A 26,421-nucleotide genomic window follows, 5' to 3' on the forward strand; every position below is an offset into this window, starting at 1 on the left:
ATCAGTATAAGACACATGGTGAGCGTGTGAGGTTGTTTTTGTGGCCCTGCAATGGTGAACCCCTGCCTTTCACCCGTAGTGTGCTGGCATTGGCTCCAGCAGAACCCCACGACCCTGCACTGCATTAAGTGAGAATAAATCGGATGGATGGAAGGATGAAGACACATGGACAAAACAAAGAAAAAAAAGACAAGACGGACTTTTATATAAATCAAAGCTCCATTGTGTCTGATTTAACTTCACTTTTCAAATAATCATACAGAATATCTTGACATGACAAACATGGCACACTGATTTTTAGAGAGGCTAGATTCTAGTCTCATAATGACACTGTACAATTTAAAACCCTTCAGCTCAAACCTGAAAAATACAAATGATGGTCCAATGTACTCTAAAAAAAAAAACCAGCAACAAGACAGCTCATACTGAAATAGGAAAATATGATTAAAAACGAGAAAAATAAAAAAAGTTTTTTGGGGCACCAGTGGACTTTGTTGAAAGTGGAGGGAGACAGGAAACAGGAGCGGGTAGATCTGGGCGAGACGTACAGGCTCGGCCTTAGCTGCGGTGAGGACTTTGAGCCTTTGTATCTAAGGCGCTGCTCGTCTTGTCCCGGGACGTTGACCGCAGGTTGTCCGAGTCCGTCAAGCGTCCATAGTTTCAGCTTCTTCACACTCAGCAGATACCAGATGGGACTGGCCTTCTCAGAGCTGCTCCTGAGCAGTATTTCAGGTCTAACTAGAAGATCTGTTCAGGAATGTTTAGGTGGGGAGTGAACGCCATAAATCCCATGATGCAATGTTGTGGCTGATTAGTCTTATTTACTTCTGCAAACTGATCAATATTTCAGTAACAAATTCTCATACAAATCTGCAAAGAAAATACTCTGAACTATTCAGTCTGTACTAAGGCTGGAGGGCTTTAAGCATTAAAATTAGCTTTAATTTGTCCACTGAGGTAGAATTTGAATACCAAAAGTACACAACAGGCTCTTTGAACACAAACTGTTCATAGTGGAGCAAGACTCCTTTTAATCAACGGGAGCCTAAAAGCATCTAGCCTTTAAAAGCCTTCCTTTCTTCCGTGGTTACTGTACACCCACACTTATACAGGACTAGCATGTATGCGTTGCCCATATTTTAGGGCAATGAAACACCAAAAGTTGGTAAAAAGTTGGTAAAAAGTTGGTAAAACAGGCAGGAAAATAAAAAAAACAACTTCATTCCAACTGTGACAATCATCATTTCTCTAAAAGCAGAATTCCCTGGAGTAAAAGCCTCTGAAACAGGAAACATTAAAGTTTTTCGCAAAAGTTGCCACTTGTACATTCACTCATCAGAGCCCGAAGGCATCAGAACATCGGGGAACGGGCTCCCGACCGCAACATGTCACTGGACTTTCTTGTCTGTGGCGAGTCCATTTTCAGACTGGACGTCCAGTTTCAGACGCCTGTGGCTGAAGTGGCGGATGAGCGAGCCGGGCACCAGAGCCGCGCAGGCGATGGCCAGCATCTGCAGGAGTCGCTCCCAGGAGACGAGGTCATCTAGGGATGACACCTCGGACAACATGACGCCTGTCTGGACACAGATGAAGTTGTAGGGCAGGAGGCCTGAAAAGACGGGTGAAAGTTGTCGTCATTGCCAGTCACTCTAAAACACACAGCTAAGAGCATGCTCAGTACTACAGCAGAAGTGCTTAGTGTGCTTTTCCACTACAGAAATGTAGTTTAAGTGACTGCTGTGAAATTAATTGAATGCTTAAGACTGGAATGGGGCTTGTGGTATCCAAATTAAAATGCTAAACACTCCAAACCTTAACCAATTATTAATTCCTCTTGAAAACCAGCACATAGGTATATTTTCATAAGGCTATGTCTATATTCCAGACAATGTAGGAGTTTGCATTCTTTCATTTACTTTGTAGTATATTGTGAGAGTATTATGAAACAAAAAGCAACAGTGGAAGGGTGTATCTTGTCTCTTTAGTGATGTAAGATGATTCTTTGCAATAATCATGTTAAATCAACATAAAAATCATGAAATAAAACAAAAACAAAAGCAACCAATGTTCAAAAACAAAGTGTCCGTTGGTTAAGCCTTTACCGAGGTGGAAGACAGTTGTACCACGGAGTCAAGACAAAAAGAAAGTAAACTGTGTTTCAGTTTGAAGGTTTTATGTATCAGAACATACAATAATAAACATCCTCTAATCTGGATCTTATCAAATCAGTCTCATTATGCTCGAACTGTAATCACACTTGTCTTTCCAGCATTACCTCCGTTCATTGAGGTTTGCAGGTATTTGTTTATCCACAGCTTTCTTAAGGTGTTGCCATGACATCTATATGTGGTTTAGGAGGATGGACTTTGACTGGGCCGTTGCAAAACCTTCATTATCTGTTTTTCAGACAATTTGCTGGCATGTTTGGGATCAGTGTTCAGTTACAGAATGCAAAGTGGGCCAAAGTTTAGTTGGACAGATGTGTTTTATAGCTCACGGTCAAGACTATCAGTACTTTGCATTAAAAAAAAAATATGAATCACTGTGTTAGTGACTGTGTTTCTCTTGAATGCAGCTCAGCTTCACTGTCTCCAGGCAAAGATTCTGCATTTACATAACGTCCACTGTGCATGCACCTGCAGAGATTCAACAGATATACTGTGTAGTGTTGAACAAATACTTCACCCTTATAATGCAGTCTTAGCTGTGGCCTTTTCACTGAGAACTTGATTTCTACTGGACAGTAAACAGCACAGTTTTGACTGAGAGCCTGACATTGTTCAGTACTTACCAATAAAGACTGAGCAGAAGAAGAAGGTGATGGGGATGTTGACAATTGGAGCAGACATATTCAAGAACCAGTTGGGAGTCATGGGAAAGAATCTTAGGAAGAGCAAGAAGAAAAATAAACAGTCCCTGTTCTCCTCCACCTGGAACACGCAGAGATAAAAAATGTCAGCTGTGCCAGAGAAACTTACGAATGCTGATAGCAGATTCACACCAGCAGTAAAATCACATGTATTCCCAAATTACACTTAATAAAAACAAACCACATTTCCTAAACCCCAAACAATAATAATAAACCAAATAAATCTTTTGCACGCTTCTAATGTCCAATCTGAAGCCATCTACATGATGTTTTCCTTCCATTATCACAAAGATTTGACTTTACGATTCTATTTCATGGTTATTTTATTTTTGTTGGCTTAAATGAGTTCTGTTTACGTGGTGACAGTCATACCTTCCCCTGAAACATGGAGACTTTCTCAGGGAACAGGTTTACAATGTAATGTTTTCCGAAGGCTTGGGACAGGAGGTAGCACATGGTGGAGCCGACTGTCGTGAGCACACAGGCGAGCACAAGGCCTTCATAAGGTCCAAAGATAGCTCCGGCAAGAATGTTCTGTACAAGGACGAGTGGAGACAAAAGACCTGCTGTTAGTACACATCATCACTACGTACTAAAATCAGAGTTGACTGTTCTAATGTTTCTCTAAATTTGACAGCAGATAAATACTCAGAGAGATCTACTAACATACGGAAGCATTACACTCTGGATGTGTTGATGTCTCGGTTCTGTCTGCATGTAATATATTTACTAGGCATGGGACGATATGAAAATTTCATATCACGATATTAGTGGACAAAAATATCACGATTACGATATTATCACGATATTAGCGTGTCGCTTATAAAATTCTTAAAATGCAAGGAAAAACACTAACCGTGGATCCACTGGTTCCTTCAGAACATTTATTCTCAAATCATTCTCAACACAGTGACACTTGAGGTAGAGAACAAATAGTGTACTGTAAATGTTATGCATTACAAAGTGTAAACTATAGTACCGATACCGGTACTTATTTGAACTTTCTTTTTTTGTAAGAAAATACTTCCCTGAGAGTCGAAAGAAATAAGTGACAAATAGAAATAAAGTGACAAAGTAGAGCCAAATGCACACTGATTGTATTACTCTCTGAAACTTTAACAGTGGCTGGCTGCCTGCTACTTAGTACGGCTCTCTGGAAAAATAATAAAATAAAGGCACTGCTCTGTAGTATACAAAACAAAAGCTGCATGGCCAACACAAAGATTGAGCGAAAATAAAGTGCCACAGTAGTCAAATGCACACGGATTGTACTACTCTCTGAAAAAATATTAAATAAATAATAATAATAAATAATATTAATAAAATACATGAAAAAAAATTACACTGGCTTCTACCTGGCTGGTAGCCTTGTGTGACAAAAAAAAAGAAAAAAAAAGAAAAAAAATTGGCGATAATTACAGTACCCCTCGTATATCGCCCCATGCCTAATATTTACCACGCAAAAAATTCACAAGTAATAATTTTTACATCTTACCAGAAAGGATGATCCAGGAATGGCAAAGGACTGCTTGTAGAGATATGCGCTGGAGAACAGGAGCAGGACATATCCAGTGTGCTCACGTTTGTAAAACTGCAGCAGCTCAGCAAGTTCCCGCAGCTCCTCCAAGTCTGAAGGAAACTTCAACCTGTCACATTGTTTAGACTCAAGTTAGATACATCACATTCAGTTTGTCTATGTAGTTAAAGAGCTTTCAAAGACAATACAATCGTAATTTTAACATTGATTGATGCGATAGAGCTAGTAAGGTGAATGATGGTATCAGACAGTTGGCACTCCCCAAACACAATTAAAAGCTAAAGTAAAGCAGATCACATTATTGAATTGCTTTGTTTGGGAATATGTTGTTATTTATTTGTTTTTCTTAATTACAAGTCTCCTTTATTAAGCGTCATAAATAGGAATTATCTTCAAATTGTGAGAAATAGAAGTGGTCAATCATTATCAAGTAAATTTTACTTGTAAATTTGCTAAAAGATCAACGTATTGTATTGGGTCACCAAGCCTGTAAAATAATGTGAACAACTGAACACTAAAGTAAATGTAAGCCTAGTAATTACCTGTTAAATACAAGACCTAGTACAATTAAATGGCAGCTAGGAAAAGGAATACAAAGCCCATAATCATATATACTGATATAAATATAATTCATGAAATTTCAATCCACAATATTTAAATGACCAACAGATTAAAAAAACAACAGCTGTCAGTCATGTTTCTATACAGTTGAATGAACAGCTTCCTTTCACCTCAAACCACTTTGGCAAACAGCTAATTTTCACTAATTTTTTTTCCTGGCAAACTGAAATCACATACATGAACGCTTTCAACCATTAATGCGTAAAGCAAGCGAAACACAAGTCATGTGAATTCCCCCCAAAAGGTTTTGGAGAAAGTCTCATTATTAAGTGAAGCTGATCTGTATCAGTCGTTTAACAATAAAGCCTGTGGTACTTATAATATCAATTTAAACAAATAGGCAGAGTTAAATATACTTTAAAGGGATTTTTGCATATCTCACATATGTATTTTATCCACTTTCCTTTTTTTTTTTAACAGTTACTGTAAGAGCTCTGTATTTCACAACTCCGGTTGGGTTGGACAAGCGTAAAGGCACATGGGAGAAGGATCTAAACATCATAGTTGATGATGAAGAATGGAAGGATGTATGGAGACATGCTAAATCAATTTCAGTTTGCAATCGCACCCAAGCAATACAGTTAAAATGTATACACAGAATGCACATATCCCCCAACTGTAGACATCACTTCAATCCTACTCTCTCACCCACCTGCCTTAAATGCAAGATAGAAATTGGTACCCTAACTCATTGTTTTTGGTCATGTTGTAAACTGCAAATGTATTTGTCTAATGTGATATCTGAAATAGAAAGATATTGGGTTTAAAACTGGAGATGGACCCCATATCTCTCGTATTGGGGCTCCCAAGACAACACTTAACATCAAAAAATAATAGGAGGCTGTATTGTATTCTTACTTATGCAGCGAGGAAGAATATTTTATTGCAGTGGCTCAATGAAAGAGTACCAACTGTTAAAGGCTGGCGAAGTGTGGTGCTTGATCTAGTGCCATTAGAATCAGAATCAGAATCAGAATCATGTTTATTTGGCCAAGTTAGGTCACACAAGACAGGGAATTTGACTCGGTTATTTTCGCTCACTGTACAGTAAATAGACAAATGGCAGCTATTATTAACATATAGACATTTTTTTTTAAAGTGAAACGTGCAGCAGTATGAGGTTGACATGGTTATTGAAAGCTGCATTATTACAGCATATAATTGTGGTTATTGTTATTATTATTATTGCACAGTGATTGATTACTCTGAGACTCGATGAGTGATGAGAGTTCATCAGAGCAACAACAACAGAGTACCTTACATGTATATTACATTCAAAAACAGACAAATTCTATAAGTAGGGGAGCCCTACTTGAACTATGTAGAGCCTGTTGCCTCTAATATCATGTTGCAGGGATTTTCTTGACTGGTCATACCGTACATTTTTGCTGTAACCCAGAGTCTTTACAAACATCAGGGAAGTGGACCATATTACACCGGTCATCAAATCACTACACTGGCTTCCAGTGAGTCAAAGGATAGAGTTTAAAATCTTACTGCTGGTCTACAAAGACCTGAATGGTCTTGGACCAGAATACATGTTTGATCTGTTAGTTCCTATGAAGCTCCCAGACCCCTGAGGTTCATCTGGATCTGGTTTATGTGTGTCCCAAGAACCAGTACCGAGCAAGGTGAGGCAGCGTTCAGTTATTCTGCTCCTCACCGGTGGAACAAACTTCCTGTAGACCTGAGGTCTGCTCCAACTGTCAGCTCCTTCAAATCAGGATAAAAACATTACTGTTTACTCAAGCGTACTCTTAAATTAAATACTTACCTGCTGTACTCTACTGCCCTTATTTTTTAACAACTTGTGCTTTTTATTATTTTACCTCTTTTCTTATCATTTTATTTGTTATTTACTGTTTAATTGTGTCTCGCCGCTTTTAATGTTGATGTAAAGCACTTTGAATTACCTTGTGTTGAATTGTGCTATACAAATAAACTTGGCTTGCCTATATGGATCTGAGCTGGTGTTTTGTTTTGTTCTGTTTGTTTGCTTGTTTTGAATGAATGAATTTATTTCGAACATGTATATAAAAAATATAAATAAACAGTAACATCTTCATATGCACATAGGTTTGAAAAAGGAGTAGGAAGAAGTATACACGTTTTCCTAGTTCTTACCCCTTTATAACTCTATGAATTTACATTATTGCTATTATTATATCTACACAATATCCATATAAATATAGTCTATTTAAATACTACGTAAACATGCCTATTACTACATAATTATCCATATAAGTATATGGAAAATATAAATATTACATAAATATTATATCAATATATAGAAAATACAAATATTGTATAATCTGTATCAATATCCCTATAAATATATATATATGCTACATACATAATAAATATATAACATATATTACATAATTATAACTATCCCTGTCAACATATAATATATACTACATAAATATCCACATAAATATCTAAACATATCTTAAGCAAGTATAATATACAATTTTTCCCTATTTTAGTTGTTTCTCACACTCCTTGTTAACCCATTTCCTCCTCCATATACCTGTTTATAAATAATTTTTTGTATCTCTTTTTAAACAGATTTATGTTAGTACTTTGTTTCATTTCCTGCTCCCTTTCCTGCTTCCTGCTTTTGCCTGTTATTTCTGTGGATTATATTATCCATAATTTACTTGTAAAAGTGAAACATTAATAAAACCCAGCAGTAGTGTGAGGTGGGTGAAACATTAATAAAAGTACAGTTTAACCCCAGCAGTAGTGTGGTGGTCACCTGCGCGGCTCCTCGGGGTCACCCAGCTCCGTCCCGTCCACACGCTGCCCGGCGGCCGGAGGGCCACGTGGTCCCGCGGGCAGGTACAGGGACAGGGAGTAAAGATACAGGCTGGCTGCCAGCACCACCGCGGCCAGCCCCACGAGAGAGCGCATATTTACCTCCTAAAGTCCAGATGAGGACTCACCTCTACTGGAGGTTTCTGCTGTTGTTGTTTGTTTATCAGGGAGAACCAATCAACAACAGCCCACCGCCGCAGTGACGTCACATCCTCGCGTCTTTTGAACACAATATTATATATTATATAAAAAAAAAAAAAAAAAAATGTTAGTATTATTTAGAATTATGATAGACAGTTGAGCTATATTTTATAAAAATAAAATGTTTTATGGATTTTTTTTTTATTTTTCAAAACCGACAACGACCCCACTCCGGTTTGGGCATAGACATATATACATAGACGCCTCATCGACCGCTGCTGCGATACGTCAACGAAGCCGCCATATTGGATGTGGCAAGACTGCGCTGTAAACTAATACAAGTAAATGGACTTATTTTCATAAAGCGCCTTTCTACAAAGAAATTTACGTTTTACGTCTCATTTATTCATTCACACACGCACTAATATACTTGGAAAACAGTTAGGCACCAAATAAGGCAAAAAATAGGCAAAAAATAAGAACTTTATTGATCCCAAATAGGAGTAATTCGTGTTATATCAGCTATAGAGAACAAAGTAGGTAGTGCCGAAAAACAATATATATCCCCCCTCACAAAAATAAGAAAAATAGAGAAACATATTTTCTCATATACTACAAAACAAATTTTAACATTTTCAAGTAACAAAATAACACATTTGAACCATTTTTCAGACAATAAAATAACATGTTTTGTTGATGAGAAAATATGTTTCCTGAACGGCATGCCATAACATACATATACATCTATGTATATGTATGCATGTATATATATCACAAACCATGTTTACACATATGCTAAAAGCCCTGAAAGAGGACTGCTTTGCAGAGCTTCTTTCTCATGCTCCCTTTATGCTGGTCAAGAGAGGTGAGTTTGGCAATGTGGTGTAGCCTTATCTTTAGATTTTTTTTATTTTATTTTATTTTTTATTTATTCATTATTTCAATCCCTGGTCGCAATTGTTCGCCGATTTGTACAGGAATACGCGGTACAGTGTTCTGTCATCTTCAATACTGTTCTGTCTTATGCTGTGGTATTGTTAGGATGACCGGTTCAAGATGGCGGCCGTATTTCTCGCGTCCCAGCGGTCGATGACGCGTCTATGTTCATATGTCTATGGTGGTGCCTCGATGGTGAAGCAAACGAAGAAGAGCAGGTGGGAGTGTATCCGTTTAGGGCCAAAATAAGGTCGAAAAAGCGATGCTGCTACCAGCAGGACCTTGGTTGCAAACAAAGTCCACTTGGAACTAAAAAAGAGAGTCCGCTCGACAGCTTGAAGTGTTCGCCCGAAATCATGGCTTTGTATACTCGTGTTTCGGGGTCTGTTGGTATGATTACCCTCCAAAACCCTCCTGTTAATGCACTCAGGTGAGCTGGGCTCAAAAACAAAGCTGCACAACTTTCTTTTACCCCCCAGGTGACTTTACCCAACGAAAAAAGAAGTGTGATGCAGTATGTGGCCTATATTTAATTTCACCGTTAGATATGCTTATGATGGAATTATTAAATATCCTAAAGACACACTTAACGCAAAGAAGTGAACATGTAAAATGTGTTGGTAGAGGAAAGTTCTGTCGTGTAGGTATTGACGACCACATTTACTCAATTTGAAGTACTTTTACAACAATCTGAACATTTTCAATCCGTTTTAAATTTGAAAATAGTCATAGATATGCTTGAAAATTGTATTAAGTTTCCAAACAATCCCGATTATGCGAACACAATTAAACAAGAGAGACAGAACTGTTATTTTACTTGCCAATGTATTAATTGTGGATAGTAACAACATATTACATGTTTGTAAGAGGTAATAGTCTGCAAACTTTGAGGATAAATGCAAAATTGTATGGCTGAATTTGATTTAGCTGATTTAAGTCAATGTGATGAGAGAACAGGATCTAAGTCTGAATATAAAGCATGTTTGGTGTAAGTGTATAGAACAAATAAGACTTGTGAGGATCTCAGAGAAAGTGCTTATTAATGTTCATCAGCTTGTATAAGTTTACAAAAACTCTCTTTAGTCTCCACAACTAGTGGTCCCCCATCAAATATCACTCTAAGGGTAAAATATGCAGCCAGCAAAGTCACAAATAAACCTGTGGGAACTTAAGATGGATTAATATTTAACATTAGCAGAACACTGAACAACAATATTGGTAATCTAATTGTAAATGCAGAAAAACAAAATTCTAAAGGGTTTCATTTAGATTTAGGAGAAAAATATTGTACATTACACTTTTTTTTGTTTTTTTGACAGGTGTAGTTACTCCTAATATATGGACAAAAGCCTGGGCATTATATTAAAATGACCAACTGGCTTCAAATGTGTGTACTGAAGTGCATTAGTGTTCCATAAAAAGGCTTATGATGGTCGTCCTCGAGCACGATTAACACTTCTGGTGCATTTACATATATATTTTTACAAGCAAGACAATTGCACTTTTAATGCAGGATTTTAAACTTAGTGCTACAGTATTGCAACCTATGTATTAGAGAGGCTGAGTTCTGCTTCCAAACCTAAATTAAGTTTTACGGTGTACTTTCTCAGACACTGCCCATCAGGCTGAGCTGCAGAGAGATAATGCATTGAGAGAGAACACTGTGATTAATCATTTACTGCTGGCTGTTTGCCTGAGAGCAAAGCCTTCTCTTTCACCCAAAGATAACGAAGAAAAGTTATCCTATTTTGATTCTATTTAGGCATTTGTTTCACCATTTTGCACAGGCATATACAATATATAAAACACAATATGTTCTAAAATTGCACAAGTTTCTAATTAAAAAGATGTTATAAATTCATTAATTTAGCCAAGTTGACTTAAGTTAAAGCTGCTATATGTGGCAATCCCTCTTCTGATGAGAATAAGAGGTGTTGCTACATGGAGTGGCTTTAACTCGTAAAAACAACAAATGAGTTGAGACCTTTTACGGTTAGAATGATAAAAGCAAGCAGATAGTAGCTGTTCAATTTTTTTTTTATTTCACTATGTTAAAAAGATAAAAAATAAACATTTTCCATCACTGCCTGTAGTTGGTAAGTTCTACTATTCCATAGGTCATAGTTGTTAGGACACCAAACTGGCAAACATTTATGTCCTTTTTCATATTGCAGTGCAGCAGTGAGGCAAGGAATCGTTGACATGATGGACAAAGCTCTCGGTGATCCAAAGGTGAAGTCTGTGGTCATATGTGGGCAGAATGGAAGATTCTGTGGAGGTATGGACGGTCCTCTGTAGTATCGGTTGACACAACTCCAGATATTTCACTGTTTTTATTGTTGTGATAATGAAAATAAAGGGAAATGTCTCATTCAGAGCCTTTCCTTATTTGTTTGCATTCAAACTTTGCAGTCGTATTGTATGTATGTATTCTGGTGCATTGGGAGATACTTGCAATACCTATAGCAGTCACAGGAAGAGGAAATGGGGAAGGAACAAGAGAGTATTACACACTACAAACAAGATATGATTTGATTAAATGAATATGGATAGAAATGTGTGTTAAAACACACAATGTAGCGATACTCTCTGAAACAGACTCAGATAGTCACAGTTACCGCTACATTTTATGTCCATTTAGGGGTTTATAAAGTATAATTCAAGTTAATTCAGTTAAGTTCAATTACATTTAATTTAAGACAGTTAAAATCAGTTCAATACCACTTTCGACCACACGGGGGCAACATATGACAAAAAGTTAATGTGCTGGCCCCCAAGCTGTGTAAAAAGAGTGGCTTCTTCCACTTCATATAAAATGCAAGTGTTTTGAAAGCCTTAAAACCTTTCTTAAACATGTTCACTGTAGCCACTGAAATAAAATAAGTGAATGGATTTATAAATAAAAATATGTTGATTAGGTTTAAGGGTATAATGCAACTATGGCTGGAATCAGTTTTTAGTTTTATCATCACTACATTTTGCAGATTATTTCATCGATGATTGTGCAAGTTCATGTATATGAAATGTTCTTCTGTTTTAACTTTTTAAAGACTGAAACTTCTTGGTGGTGATCAGATCAGAGCAGACCACACCCACAAGAAAACTTTAAAAAACTCTTTCACCTCATATTACAGCACGTCATTCCTGACTCTGTGCTTCAACCTGACCGTCATGTCACTGTGAATTTGTACAACAGGCGCCGACATCAGAGAATTTAGTGGAAACATGACTGGGCCTCCGCTGGTCCCCATGATCCACAGCATGGAGTCGGCTGCCAAGCCTGTGGTGGCAGCCATAGAGGGCATCGCTTTAGGCGGGGGCCTCGAGTTGGCACTTGGTTGTCACTATCGCATCGCACACTCTAAGGTTAGTCCACGCTTCACATCTCTTTGTCTGGGTCAGTCAGTGTCTCGCCGTTGCGAGTGTTGGGCTGCATTAGCGTCCGGGTGACAGCTTCACCCTACATGTTACACACCGAAGGCTCACTTAAGTGTCTTTTCACAAATCTTTCTTGAATCTGAATGTTTTCCAAGTGAGTAGAAGTTAGAGCAGTTTAGGGCTGTTCGATTTTGCCCAAAAATAAAATCTCGATTATTTTGTGAATTGACAAAAGGCAAAGAAATGATTTCAAATATGCAGTTTTTTTATTGAACATTTGCCCCATTGGGCTTTAAGTGCAAACTTTGCTCTTATTAAACCAAAAATGAATGAATAAAGTGCAAAACTCTGTAAAATAAGTTGAAAAAAAGTTTTAAAAAATATAATAAAATATAAAGTTTTATCTCTGGAAAAAAAAAATCAGCAAATCAGCACTTGCAAACATACAGTAAGTTATATTTCCAATTAAATAAAACAAGACATTTTCTAATTAAACTAAACTGGGTCTTTGCATGCTAAATAATAATGCAACCCATGAAGGAGGTAGAGGTGTGTAATGTCAGTCATTACATTTGCTATTCACATTTGCAAGTTTTTTGCAAGGAACACGAGCCGGTCTACCCGGCTGGCTTGAGGGATGCCCGGTGCATGCTACAACGCCCCCTCCTACACTAAAGAGCCTCTCCAATGGGGCACTTGTCGCAGGTATTGAGAGGTATTTCCATCAATCATTAATATGGTAATAATCATTAATATGTGTGCAGACAAGGTAAAAAAAAAAAAAGTGAAAAATCGATTTTACGATTTTCACGTTTTAACATCGTTCTAATTACATAATCGCGATTACGATTTAAAATCGATTAATCGAACAGCCCTAGAGCAGTTTAACTGAGGAGTGTTTTTTAACTCAGTGGTTCCCAACCTTTTTTCCCTGGAGCCCCCCCTACTTGTGTCTAAGACCAGCCGGGCCCCCCTACCCGTACGTACTGGCACCAAAAGAGTAAAGTTATTCGTTACAAACCTTTAATTGAAAAAATGAACATTAATTATGTTTTTTTGATACATTTGTCTTTGGTTTATCCTGTACTTTGTTTTTCTCACCTTCTTTTTGTGTCACCAATGTATAAAATACGCACAAAAAATAATTGCAAGGACATAAAAATATTTCTGAAAAATGTCTCTTTCAATATGAGAGCAACATTTTTTAACATTTTTCCTTTAACAACCTGTCGGAGTAGTAGTATGATATGATTAAATATTGAATAATGATATAATAATACGTTTTTAAGTTTTTATCCTGATAAATGACTGAGTATTTTAAAATGACCAAAATATATTTCTAAGTGGGTTTATACAGACTTGGATTACAGTATTCCATTAGGTGTGTTATTATGATTTTTTTATTTATTTAACATGTGTAATATAATTTTTACAACTGCATATTCTCAAAGCAGACAAAGTTTTGCGCCCCCCCAGAGATCTCTGGCGCCCGGACCCCAGGTTGGGAGACACGGTTTTAACTTATGGAGTGTTTTTATGGCTCATTTCACCAATATAATAATCCTCATAATGTTTTTTTTGGACAATTAAAACTGTGTTTGAAAGATCCTGCACATCTGCACGGTTCACGCTGTGCCTGCTCCTCAGACTTGTTGTATCCCCTCAGGCCAGACTGGGGTTGCCAGAGGTGCAGCTGGGTCTTCTGCCGGCTGCGGGGGGAAGCCAGCGTTTGCCAAGGCTCATCGGTGTCCCAGCTGCCCTAGAGCTCATCACCACAGGTAACAAAAAAACACTTTTCTGGTGCTGATCAGTTCAATAACCTGCCACAGGGGTACATTAGATGCGGATTCATCACACCTAAGTGCGTTTCATGCAGCATTCTGTTTGTGCACAACAATTTTTGTAGTAATTAGAAACAACAACAACCCGTGAACCCATTGGGATTACAGTATTTCTATATTTAATAGTCACAAATTTTGGTCTGATCTTCATCCAAAGCCCCCCCCCAGACATCCACTGCTTATCATACCATAGTCATGTCCAAATAATAATATAATGTAATAGTATAATGTTTTTATTATTTTTATTGTTTTGGACTGATTTTTTTTAATTTTTTTTATTTTTTATTTTTATTTATTTTTTTTAGCCTAAATCCTTGAACTTTTATCTTTTTATAAATTTTATATATTTTATATTGTATGTCAGGGTGCATTGGTCTCCCAGTTTTTATTTGTTTATTATGCTTATTTTTCAATCAAAATGTCAAAGCACCTTGTATTTCATGTACCTGGACGAAAGGTGCTATATAAATAAAATTTGATTGATTGAAATAATCTCTTCAGTGCGTTTCTGTAACATATTGCAACAGTTGCACAAGTGCACGTCTGTGGTCACATGAAGAGACAGACGTGCACTGATTTAACTCCTGATCAGCAGTTCACAGGACTTCATCCGATTGCACTGTTTGATAGAAAATAAAAACTCTGTCCAAACTTTTTGTCTCCTCCTTTCTCTTGCAGACAAAAGTTAACTGCAGCGCTAAGTTGTTGTTGTTGTTGTTGTTGTTGTTGCTTTCTTCCCCACACTGTCTGAGCCAAATGACAAAAGAGAAAACGGATTAAACTGTAACCGAAGCTTCTGCTGTTTGTCTGATTGGATTTCTGTATTTTGGTTTTTAGCTGCTCCCATCCACCATTGTTTCATAACAATGCAGCGTGATCGGGAGCTTGATATGATTTTAATGGATAAACAATATGTTATATTAAAACTATACATCTAAGAGGAGTTAGAGTTTTGTTGGCTTATCATCCACAGACAGCAGTGATGGTGGTGACGGTGTCCTCAGGGGAACCAGAGGAGCTTGTTTTCCTCGAGTGGCAATTATTCCATTATTGTAGTGTGCAGTAATTTCACTTGGTACGACGACGCAACGTGTTGTGAGAAAGCCAGGACTGTCCAAGGAGCTTGTTATCATTCTACATTTGTTTTAAGGTTCTGATAAATGTCATGTCTTTATTGAATTAATGCTAAGAGGTCCGTTAAAGCTGCAAGAGATCAGACTGATGAGGGAATAAGATGAGCGTTTCAGAGGTACCGTCCCTCACAAATCAATCTGGTTACAGACACTATTTTAATTTGCTCTTCCTGCAGACAGTTTTAGTTTATGTAAAACATAGACAATGTCTTTTTATAATCGTAGGAAATCCACGACTCCTGTTACTTGTTCTAGCAGTGGATCAAATCAAAAGTACCACATGCATCCTTGAGAAAAAAAGCCAAATGAAGTATAACTTTTTAAAATCTTTGAATATTTCTCCATAATGAGGAAGAAAAAACCCTGAATAGCGCCACGGTTTCATGTAGTCCTGAACATACTGAGCCAATCTCGATAGCGCCGTAGGACAGTCTGGACCAGCTCTGAGATAATGATGCGATGGAGAAACAAATGCTGTCAACATTTTTATCACAATTATTCCGTGAAAGATACAAGCAGGCCGGCCTGAGCGCACGATTTAAATGTTTGCCCGATTTTCTGTTTTCCCTGTGCGGATTACAACCTTGGAGAAGGTTAGGTTTTCCTGAAAGGGATTTGAATAAGTAATGTGCTAAGAGCAGGAGGGAAGGAAGAGTGTGGTCAAAACCAGCAGCTACTTGTTAGACCTATAACTGTAATTAAAAATAAAAGAACTAAACCAGACCGCTGAGACCTGAGTGATGACCTTAACACCACTGAGATGCTGTGGCACGACATAAAAGGGGTTCTGATTACTCATTAACTAGCAGAAATGCAGATGAAATGATTGTGATGGAAGTGATTTACTGCTAAGCAGCAATAGAAACCATCTGGAGGCTGATGCTGCTGAATCAGCTGCTGTGTGTTGATAAACCCCGTCTTCTTCCTGTGGGAGATATTTCTCTCAATATTCAGTCAGAACATGAAAAGTCCAGTGATTTCTGTGATATCAGTGTAATCAGGCCGTATCTGCCTTTGATTTGTATGATTGGAGCACATTTCATGAATTACCAGTTCAGACGTTAAGGAAAGGATTTTTTTTTTTCCCCCTACTGGTTGACTCTGTACTCGGTAAGTAAGTCAAGTTTATTTCTAGAGCACCGTTCACAGACAAGGGAATGTCACAAGTTGCTTCACCAAAAATAAAACAATACAATAATAAGTAAAAATACAATAAAAACAAGATGATACAGATAAAAACCTCCTAGAATAAAAGTACATAAAATCAACACGATGATCATTAAACAACCCTCTCACTACTGATGTTTAAAAGCTTGGAGAAACAGGTGGGTTTTAAGTCCAACGAACGTAGAGACGGCGGGAGGTCGTTCCAGAGTCTCGGTGCGACGGCCTGAAGGAGCGAGCTCCTCGCGTCTTAAAGCCGGTACGAGGGACCATGAGTCGGCTCTGGTCACATGATCTCAGCCTTGAGATGGAGTGTAGGGGCGTAGTAGATCCTTGATGTAGGGGGGGCCTGATCGTGCAGAGCTCTAAAATTCAGCACCAAGATTTAAAGTTAAAACGAAATGCGACAGGGAGCCAGTGAAGAGTTTTTAAGATTGGAGTGATGTGAGCCCTTCTATTAGAGCAGGTCAGCACTGTGAGTGCACGGTGAGCGCCGTTGCTGTCGTCAGCAGGTGGTAGCATTTGTTAGGTTTTACTGCTCAGGTTAACTGAAATTATCCTAAGAAATGTTTTAAGACAAACTGAAATTCTTAATAGTTTTTTTTACTGTTGCTTTTGTCAAAGTGGATTTAAAAGCCACAAACAAATGGGATGTTGCGATGACGCGGCCAGTTATTAAATACTCGTACATGGTATTTATAATTTAGAGTGTGTCATGTTTCCTTTGAGCCATAGCTGGTTTTCATCTGTCCCGCAGGCCGACACGTGACCGCTGCCGAGGCCCTGCAACTTGGAATAGTGGACGAGGTTACCGAGCAAAACGCCGTGGATGCAGCTGTGAAGTTCGCCTTGCGCGTTGCAGGTGAGATGCACCATAGTTACTGGGAGAAACCCCCCTGTCTCTCTCTCTCTCTCTCCACCGGTTTAAATTTTAACCAGGTGAAAGGAGGAGAAATTCCTTCCAGAGCGGTTATTTCAGGGAGGGAGTGTCGTCATGTAGACTGCAGAAGCCAAAGAAGCAGAAAACATGTCTGCCAGATCCTCCGCCGCCACAGAGACCATAAATGTTTCATGGTTCTGTCAGATCTGCTCTGATGTCTGTACTCCTTCAGCTGTATTATGCAGAAGGGCGAAAAGGGACAAACTTTCCTAGAATATTAATAACGGGGCCCTCCTCGGCTATTTAAGAGGATGAGGATTGCTGCACGCACGTGAATGTGACTCATTTACACACTGAATGGATTGGTGAAGTGTGCCACGTTCCTGCAGCTTAGGAGGGACAGTTTTCAGTCCGTGAGAAAAATCATCCATTCAGTTTAGCCTCCGAGTGATAAAACTGACAGGGCTTATGTGGGTTCAACTCGAATGAAAATGAAAATAAAAACCTTTGACTCCTCCTTCCCACAGAAAGCAATGTTATTCCCCCAAAGCAGATTGGATTGGTTTACATTTTTGGATGCTATGTCAGCTCTTTCCACCCATTTCAAGGCTCGATGCTAAAGTGGCACCTCCCTCCAGCCTCATATTTAACTTACAGACATCCTCATTAGGAAAGGAAAGAAGAACCTTTAATAAAACATCTTATTCCTTTCATTCATCTGAGGTTTTTTGAGTCTTTTACGGTGAACTAAAAGTCCTGATTTATAAAAACTTTTGTTTACAAGAGCTGAACTTGTCTGTCTGTGCATATTATTGTGTCTGTAGCAAAGAAACTCATATCAGTGCAAAATGTCAGTGATTAAATCTGAGGAATTGCAGGCAAGTAACATTACATGATTAGAAGATGTAATGAATGTGTGTTTTTTCCCTATTTTTCAAGTAGATAAACAACTGAGTGGGTGAGGAAGTGAGTGGTGTATGACCAAGCGAAGCTTTGAGTGAGTCAGATAGAGAAGCGATGAAATGGGACAGGCCCTGCGAAGATTTTGACAGATACTTCAGGCCTGAGCTGAAGTGTTAAATGAGGACAAGAACAGTGAGTTGCAATCTACAAACAAAGCGAAAAGCATTTGCAACTTCCGAGTCTGCAGGATGGATTAACTTTGTCACATGCACTGCACGTGCGCCTAATAGGTACATGTTTTTCCGAAAAAAGAAACAAAAAAAAAACAGTTGGCACATGCAAAATGATGTACACGTTTCTGCATGCGCGCACACCGCTGCATGCACAAACAGATTCAAGTCTCGCCCTCATGATGGGATTACGTTTTTTTTTTTGTTTTTTTTTACCCCAGTGCTTACAACATCTGCCCGCTACATCTGTCGGGGCAGCCAGGATTCCCATTCGCTGCAAATCCACAGCTCAACCATTTACAGATTAACTGCTGCAATAATGCCCTCTAAATTACACTGGAATCTCATCTCTCACCAAACACCTCAGTGAGGTTTAACCGTGCACAGAGAACAAGTTTAACCAAAAAAATGACCTTCACTGTTTTTTCTTTATATGTTATACTGCATTACAAATATATATATATATTTTATTATTTTTGTTGAAGGAGATACCATTAATCAGATATGGTCGCTGTCCCTTTAAGGTTTGCCGTGGTGACCCACTTTGTGGCCCAGACCCGTGGATGAGTGTAATTCACAGGAAGTGCAAGGAATTCCTACTACTTTCTCATGCAGTCACATGACAGGAGACAGGACGGAGAATTAACATGCATTTCCAGCATCTTTTGTTCCCCGAGTTCCCAGCAGAAGGAAGTCCTTTAAAAGCCGGCGTTAAATCTTCTCATTTAGATTCACCTGCAAACATCCTCAGTAGGACATTGCCGGGGAACACCAGAGGACCACAAACATTCGTTTTCACCTCTTTGCTCCTCAGGAGTTGAAAATACACCCACAAAAAAACATCAAAAACAACAAACAAACAGAAACTTTTGCTTTTCATTTTGTCTGCAATCTGTGACGTTCAAAGGGAACGATGACAGTTCCCAGGCAGGGAGGGTGCGATTATCTGGAAATGAACCGCTAAATCAGTCTGCCCTTGGAGGCTACGCACTATCGAGTGATTGAGTGAATGAGTCTGCCTGGGGAAAAAAGTAGTACCAATACAAAGTAAAAAGCATGCTTTTAGTTTAAAACCTGAATTAAAGTACATATTTGACTTCCTCCCTTCTCAGTCGCAATTATCCTTTTTTTTTTTTGCTTTCTTCGTCTTCAGATGCATCACTGGATGCACGCCGCATAAGCACTTTCCCGTGCCCACGCCCGCCTGCAACGGACGCTTTCTTTGAGAGAGCTATGCAGCAGGTGCGTCAGAATGCCCGTGGAGCCGTGGCGCCGGTTGCGTGCGTCCAGGCGGTACGTGCCGCTGCCACGCTGCCCTACGCTCAGGGGATGGAGCGTGAGAAGGAGCTGATGGCCACTCTCTTCACATCAGGCCAGGCCCGCGCTCAGCAGCACTGCTTCTTTGCTCAGAGAGCCGTGAACAGGTGGAGCATGCCCAATGGGGCCCGCTGGGACACGAGCAAGCCCAGGCCGGTCCGCAAAGCTATGGTGATTGGTAAGAGCTTCAGGGTTTTTAATTTCTCTTTGCACTGAGCTTCCAATTAGCACGAGGACACCGGCTACTCAAACAGTCGGTGATGCCGGGGGAAGTGACAGGGAGTTCTTATTTGCAATTCATCTTGGTTTAATAAATGAATTCCCTTCTGTGAGATTTGGATGACAGCTTGTGCAATAAGATGACAAAGTTTGAACATTTTTACACTTACTGATGATATTTTATTGGAGATCTCAAAGGTATTCATCATATACATATACATATACATCATATACAGGACTGTCTCAGAAAATTTGAATATTGTGATAAAGTTCTTTATTTTCTGTAATGCAATAAAAAAAAAAACAAATGTCATACATTCTGGATTAATTCCAAATCAACTGAAATATTGCAAGCCTTTTATTATTTTAATATTGCTGATTATGGCTTACATTTTAAGATTAAGATTCCCAGAATATTCACATTTTTTGAGATAGGATATTTGAGTTTTCTTAAGCTGTAAGCCATGATCAGCAATATTAAAATAATAAAAGGCTTGCAATATTTCAGTTGATTTGTAATGAATCCAGAATGTATGACATTTTTAGGGCCCGAGCACCTTCAGTGCGAAGGCCCTATTGTATTTGCAGGAATTTTTATTATTAGGGCCCGAGCACCTTCAGAGCGAAGGCCCTATTGTATTTGCAGGAATTTTTATTATTAGGGCCTGAGCACCTTCAGAGCGAAGGCCCTATTGTATTTGCAGGAATTTTTATTAGGGCCCGAGCACTTGCAGTGCGAAGGCCCTATTGTATTTGCAGGAATTTTTATTATTATTATTAGGGCCCGAGCACCTTCAGTGCGAAGGCCCTATTGTATCTGTAGGAATTCTTCGCGTTATTATTATTAGGGCCCGAGCACTTGCAGTGCGAAGGCCCTATTGTATTTGCAGGAATTTTTATTATTATTATTAGGGCCCGAGCACTTGCAGTGCGAAGGCCCTATTGTATCTGTAGGAATTCTTCGCGTTATTAGGGCCCGAGCACTTGCAGTGCGAAGGCCCTATTGTATTTGCAGGAATTTTTATTATTATTATTATTAGGGCCCGAGCACTTGCAGTGCGAAGGCCCTATTGTATTTGCAGGAATTTTTATTATTAGGGCCCGAGCACCTTCAGTGCGAAGGCCCTATTGTATTTGCAGGAATTTTTATTATTATTATTTTCCTGACAAAAGGAAGGCCTTTTTGCCCCCCTAAACGTGCCCAAAAAGTCACCAAATTTTGCACCCAAATCAGGCCTGGCGAAAAATTTGATATTTAATGGTTTGCATTAATGGGCGTGGTAAAATGGCTCAACAGCGCCCCCTTGAAAACTTTGTGCCTCAAGCCCCACGATACGGTTTGACGTACATGCACGAAAATCGGTACACGCCTGTATCATGGGGCAACTTAAAGAAAAGTCTCTTGGCATCATGCCCGAAACCGAACAGGATGTCGGCCATTTTGAATTAATCGTGTCATTTTGGCGAAATTTATGCCATTCCTTTGGCAGTTAATTCAGTCCGAACCGTAACGTGCCCCCAAGTGTGTTATACATCAAAATGTGCGTCTCCATCCTGCGACAACACGCATTACTTTTCTCTTTCAAAAGCGTTACTGTGGCGACGCTAGACGCCAAAAAGCGCGCCCACCCTTCATCTGATTGGTTCGACAGAAAAAACTTTGTGCCTCAAGCCCCATAATACGGTTTGACGTACATGAACGAAAATCGGTACACACCTGTATCATGTCGCAAATAAAAGAAAAGTCTCTTGGCGCCATGGCCGAAACCGAACAGGAAGTCGGCCATTTTGAACATTCTGAATTAATTGCGTAATTTTGGAGCAATATATGCCATTCCTTCGAGAGTTAATTCAGCCCGAACCGTATCGTGAACCCAGATGTGTTATACATCAAAATGTGCGTCTCCATCCTGCGACTACACGCATTACTTTTCTCTTTCAAAAGTGTTACCGTGGCGACGCTAGACGCCAACAAGCGCACCCCCCCTTCATCTGATTGGTCCATATTTGATAGTTCCTCAAACGGCACCAAATTTGGCATGCAAGCCAGGCCTGGCGATAAATTTGATATTTCATGGTTTGCATTAATGGGCGTGGCAAAATGGCTCAACAGCGCCCCCCGGAAAACTTTGTGCCTCAAGCCCCACAATACGGTTTGACGTACATGCACGAAAATCGCTACACACCTGTATCATGGCACAACTTAAAGAAAAGTCTTTTGGAGCCATGGCCGAAACCAAACAGGATGTCGGCCATTTTGAATACATTGTGTCATTTTGGCGAAATTTATGCCATTCCTTCGGCAGTTAATTCAGCCCGAACCGTAACGTGCCCCCAGGTGTGTTATACATCAAAATGTGCGTCTCCATCCTGCGACACCACGCATTACTTTTCTCTTTCAAAAGTGTTACCGTGGCGCCGCTAGACGGCAAAAGGCGCGCCCCCGGTCATGTGATTGGTCCATATTTGATAGTTCTCCAAAAGTCACCAAATTTTGCATGCAAGCCAGACTTGGCGATACATTTGATATTTCATGGTTTGCATTAATGGGCGTGGCCTAACGGCTCAACAGCGCCCCCTAGAATACTTTTCTCTGCCATAACTTTTGAATGGTTTGACATAGAGAGTTGTGGGTGGTGTCATGGGACTCTGTAATGAGTCCTTAAGCTTCGTTGGCCTTAATTAGCCCCGCCCCTTCTTCTGATTGGTTGTCCCTTTTTTCTGCTATAACTTTTGAATGGTTTGACATAGGAAGTCGTGGGTGGTGTCATGGGACTCTGTAATGAGTCCTTAAGCTTCGTTGGCCTTAATTAGCCCCGTCCCTTCTTCTGATTGGTTGTCTCGATTTTCTGCTATAACTTTGGAATGGTTTGACATAGAGAGTCGTGGGTGGTGTCATCAGATTCTGTATGGAGTCCTTGACCTTCATTGGCCTGAATTAGCCCCGCCCCTTCTTCTGATTGGCTGTCCCTTTTATCTGCTATAACTTTTCAATGGTTTGACATAGGACGTCGTGGGTGGTGTCATTTCTGATACTTATGGGGGGCGGTGGCCGTGAGTGCGAGGGCCCGTTCATTGCTGCTTGCAGCTTTAATTATTATTATTATTATTATTTTCCTGACAAAGTGAAGGCCTTTTTGCCCCCCTTAACATGCCCAAAAAGTCACCAAATTTTGCACCCTAGTCAGGCCTGGCGAAAAATTTGATATTTAATGGTTTGCATTAATGGGCGTGGCAAAATGGCTCAACAGCGCCCCCTTGAAAACTTTGTGCCTCAAGCCCCACGATACGGTTTGACGTACATGCACGAAAATCGGTACACACCTGTATCATGGGGCAACTGAAAGAAAAGTCTCTTGGCGTCATGCCCGAAACCGAACAGGAAGTCAGCCATTTTGAATTAGTCGTGTCATTTTGGCGAAATTTATGCCATTCCTTCGAAAGTTAATTCAGCCCGAACCGTAACGTGCCCCCAAGTGTGTTATACATCAAAATGTGCGTCTCCATCCTGCGACAACACGCATTACTTTTCTCTTTCAAAAGCGTTACCGTGGCGGCGCTAGACGCCAAAAAGCGCGCCCACCCTTCATCTGATTGGTTCGACAGAAAAAACTTTGTGCCTCAAGCCCCATAATACGGTTTGACGTACATGAACGAAAATCGGTACACTCCTGTATTATGTCGCAACTAAAAGAAAAGTCTCTTGGCGCCATGGCCGAAACCGAACAGGAAGTCGGCCATTTTGAACATTCTGAATTAATTGCGTAATTTTGGAGCAATATATGCCATTCCTTCGAGAGTTAATTCAGCCCGAACCGTATCGTGAACCCAGATGTGTTATACATCAAAATGTGCGTCTCCATCCTGCGACTACACGCATTACTTTTCTCTTTCGAAAGTGTTACCGTGGCGACGCTAGACGCCAACAAGCGCACCCCCCCTTCATCTGATTGGTCCATATTTGATAGTTCCCCAAAAGGCACCAAATTTGGCATGCAAGCCAGGCCTGGCGATAAATTTGATATTTCATGGTTTGCATTAATGGGCGTGGCAAAATGGCTCAACAGCGCCCCCCGGAAAACTTTGTGCCTCAAGCACCACAATACGGTTTGACGTACATGCACGAAAATCGGTACACACCTGTATCATGTCGCAACTTAAAGAAAAGTCTCTTGGAGCCATGGCCGAAACCGAACAGGAAGTCAGCCATTTTGAATTAATTGTGTAATTTTGGCGCAATTTATGCCATTCCTTCGGCAGTTAATTCAGCCCGAACCGTAACGTGCACCCAGGTGTGTTATACACCAAAATGTGCGTCTCCATCGTGCGACACCACGCATTACTTTTCTCTTTCAAAAGTGTTACCGTGGCGACGCTAGACGCGAAAAAGCGCACCCACCCTTCATCTGATTGGTCCATATTTGATAGTTCTCCAAAAGTCACCAAAATTTGCATGCAAGCCAGACTTGGCGATACATTTGATATTTCATGGTTTGCATTAATGGGCGTGGCCTAACGGCTCAACAGCGCCCCCTAGAATACTTTTCTCTGCCATAACTTTTGAATGGTTTGACATAGAGAGTTGTGGGTGGTGTCATGGGACTCTGTATGGAGTCCTCGACCTTCATTGGCCTGAATTAGCCCCGCCCCTTCTTGTCATTGGTTGTCCCTTTTTTCTGCTATAACATTTTAATTGTTTGACATAGGAAGTCGTGGGTGTTGTCATGGGACTCTGTAATGAGTCCTTAACCTTCGTTAGTCTTAATTAGCCCCGCCCCTTCTTCTGATTGGTTGTCCCGATTTTCTGCTATAACTTTGGAATGGTTTGACATAGAGAGTCGTGGGTGGTCTCATCAGATTCTTTATGGAGCCCTTGACCTTCATTGGCTTAAATTAGCCCCGCCCCTTCTTCTGATTGGTTGTCCCTTTTTTCTGCTATAACTTTCGATTGGTTTGACATAGGAAGTTGTGGGTGGTGTCATGGGACTCTGTAATGAGTCCTTAAGCTTCGTTGGCCTTAATTAGCCCCGCCCCTTCTTCTGATTGGTTGTCCCGATTTTCTGCTATAACTTTGGAATGGTTTGACATAGAGAGTCGTGGGTGGTCTCATCAGATTCTTTATGGAGCCCTTGACCTTCATTGGCTTAAATTAGCCCCGCCCCTTCTTCTGATTGGTTGTCCCTTTTTTCTGCTATAACTTTCGATTGGTTTGACATAGGAAGTTGTGGGTGGTGTCATGGGACTCTGTAATGAGTCCTTAAGCTTCGTTGGCCTTAATTAGCCCCGCCCCTTCTTCTGATTGGTTGTCCCGATTTTCTGCTATAACTTTGGAATGGTTTGACATAGAGAGTCGTGGGTGGTGTCATCAGATTCTGTATGGAGTCCTTGACCTTCATTGGCCTGAATTAGCCCCGCCCCTTCTTCTGATTGGTTGTCCCTTTTTTCTGCTATAACTTTTCAATGGTTTGACATAGGAAGTCGTGGGTGGTGTCATTTCTGATACTTATGGGGGGCGGTGGCCGTGAGTGCGAGGGCCCGTTCATTGCTGCTTGCAGCTTTAATTATTATTATTATTATTATTTTCCTGACAAAAGGAAGGCCTTTTTGCCCCCCTAAACGTGCCCAAAAAGTCACCAAATTTTGCACCCAAGTCAGGCCTGGCGAAAAATTTGATATTTAATGGTTTGCATTAATGGGCGTGGCAAAATGGCTCAACAGCGCCCCCTTGAAAACTTTGTGCCTCAAGCCCCACGATACGGTTTGACGTACATGCACGAAAATCGGTACACACCTGTATCATGGCGCAACTGAAAGAAAAGTCTCTTGGCGTCATGCCCGAAACCAAACAGGAAGTCGGCCATTTTGAATTAGTCGTGTCATTTTGGCGAAATTTATGCCATTCCTTCGAAAGTTAATTCAGCCCGAACCGTAACGTGCACCCAGGTGTGTTATACATCAAAATGTGCGTCTCCATCCTGCGACAACACGCATTACTTTTCTCTTTCAAAAACGTTACCGTGGCGACGCTAGACGCCAAAAAGCGCGCCCACCCTTCATCTGATTGGTTCGACAGAAAAAACTTTGTGCCTCAAGCCCCATAATACGGTGTGACGTACATGAAGGAAAATCGGTACACACCTGTATCATGTCACAACTTAAAGAAAAGTCTCTTGGCGCCATGGCCTAAACCGAACAGGAAGTCGGCCATTTTGAACATTCTGAATTAATTGCGTAATTTTGGAGCAATATATGCCATTCCTTCGAGAGTTAATTCAGCCCGAACCGTAACGTGCACCCAGGTGTGTTATACATCAAAATGTGCGTCTCCATCCTGCAACACCACGCATTACTTTTCTCTTTCAAAAGCGTTACCGTGGTGACGCTAGATGCCAAAAGGCGCGCCCCCCCTCCATGTGATTGGTCCATATTTGATAG

The 26,421-nt window shown here is 40.1% G+C and overlaps 2 protein-coding genes across 2 annotated transcripts in view; one reads left to right on the forward strand and one right to left on the reverse strand.

Annotated features, from left to right (window-relative positions):
- Positions 1-183: 183 nt before the first annotated feature.
- Positions 184-8,015, reverse strand: tmem41aa (transmembrane protein 41aa). Its single transcript, XM_061724496.1, has 5 exons — positions 7,786-8,015; positions 4,365-4,515; positions 3,242-3,403; positions 2,792-2,930; positions 184-1,609 (listed from the first exon to the last, which is right to left on the reverse strand). Exons 1-5 carry the CDS (start codon positions 7,938-7,940, stop codon positions 1,389-1,391), a joined length of 828 nt encoding a protein of 275 aa, XP_061580480.1. The 5' UTR covers positions 7,941-8,015; the 3' UTR covers positions 184-1,388.
- A 1,175-nt stretch (positions 8,016-9,190) lies between these two features.
- Positions 9,191-26,421, forward strand: part of ehhadh (enoyl-CoA, hydratase/3-hydroxyacyl CoA dehydrogenase) — a 73,826-nt gene continuing 56,595 nt past the window's right edge. The window contains exons 1-6 of the mRNA XM_061723659.1: positions 9,191-9,351; positions 11,096-11,199; positions 12,118-12,287; positions 13,966-14,077; positions 17,195-17,299; positions 19,604-19,945. Of these exons, the coding sequence (XP_061579643.1) occupies positions 9,278-9,351; positions 11,096-11,199; positions 12,118-12,287; positions 13,966-14,077; positions 17,195-17,299; positions 19,604-19,945 (907 nt within the window). The 5' untranslated portion in view covers positions 9,191-9,277. The remainder of the gene's footprint in view (positions 9,352-11,095; positions 11,200-12,117; positions 12,288-13,965; positions 14,078-17,194; positions 17,300-19,603; positions 19,946-26,421) is intronic.

This window comes from Cololabis saira, chromosome 6 (genome assembly GCF_033807715.1).
Source record: "Cololabis saira isolate AMF1-May2022 chromosome 6, fColSai1.1, whole genome shotgun sequence".
Taxonomy (NCBI): domain Eukaryota; kingdom Metazoa; phylum Chordata; class Actinopteri; order Beloniformes; family Belonidae; genus Cololabis; species Cololabis saira.

What these genes read in the sequence shown, in the direction of transcription:
- tmem41aa (XM_061724496.1), bottom strand. Translation starts at nt 7,940, where the DNA reads ATGCGCTCTCTCGTGGGGCTGGCCGCGGTGGTGCTGGCAGCCAGCCTG. An exon ending in TTCCTGGATCATCCTTTCTG is followed by an intron (nt 3,404 to 4,364) that starts GTAAGATGTAAA and finishes GTCCTTGTACAG; the next exon opens with AACATTCTTGCCGGAGCTAT. An exon ending in TCTCCATGTTTCAGGGGAAG is followed by an intron (nt 2,931 to 3,241) that starts GTATGACTGTCA and finishes TGCGTGTTCCAG; the next exon opens with GTGGAGGAGAACAGGGACTG.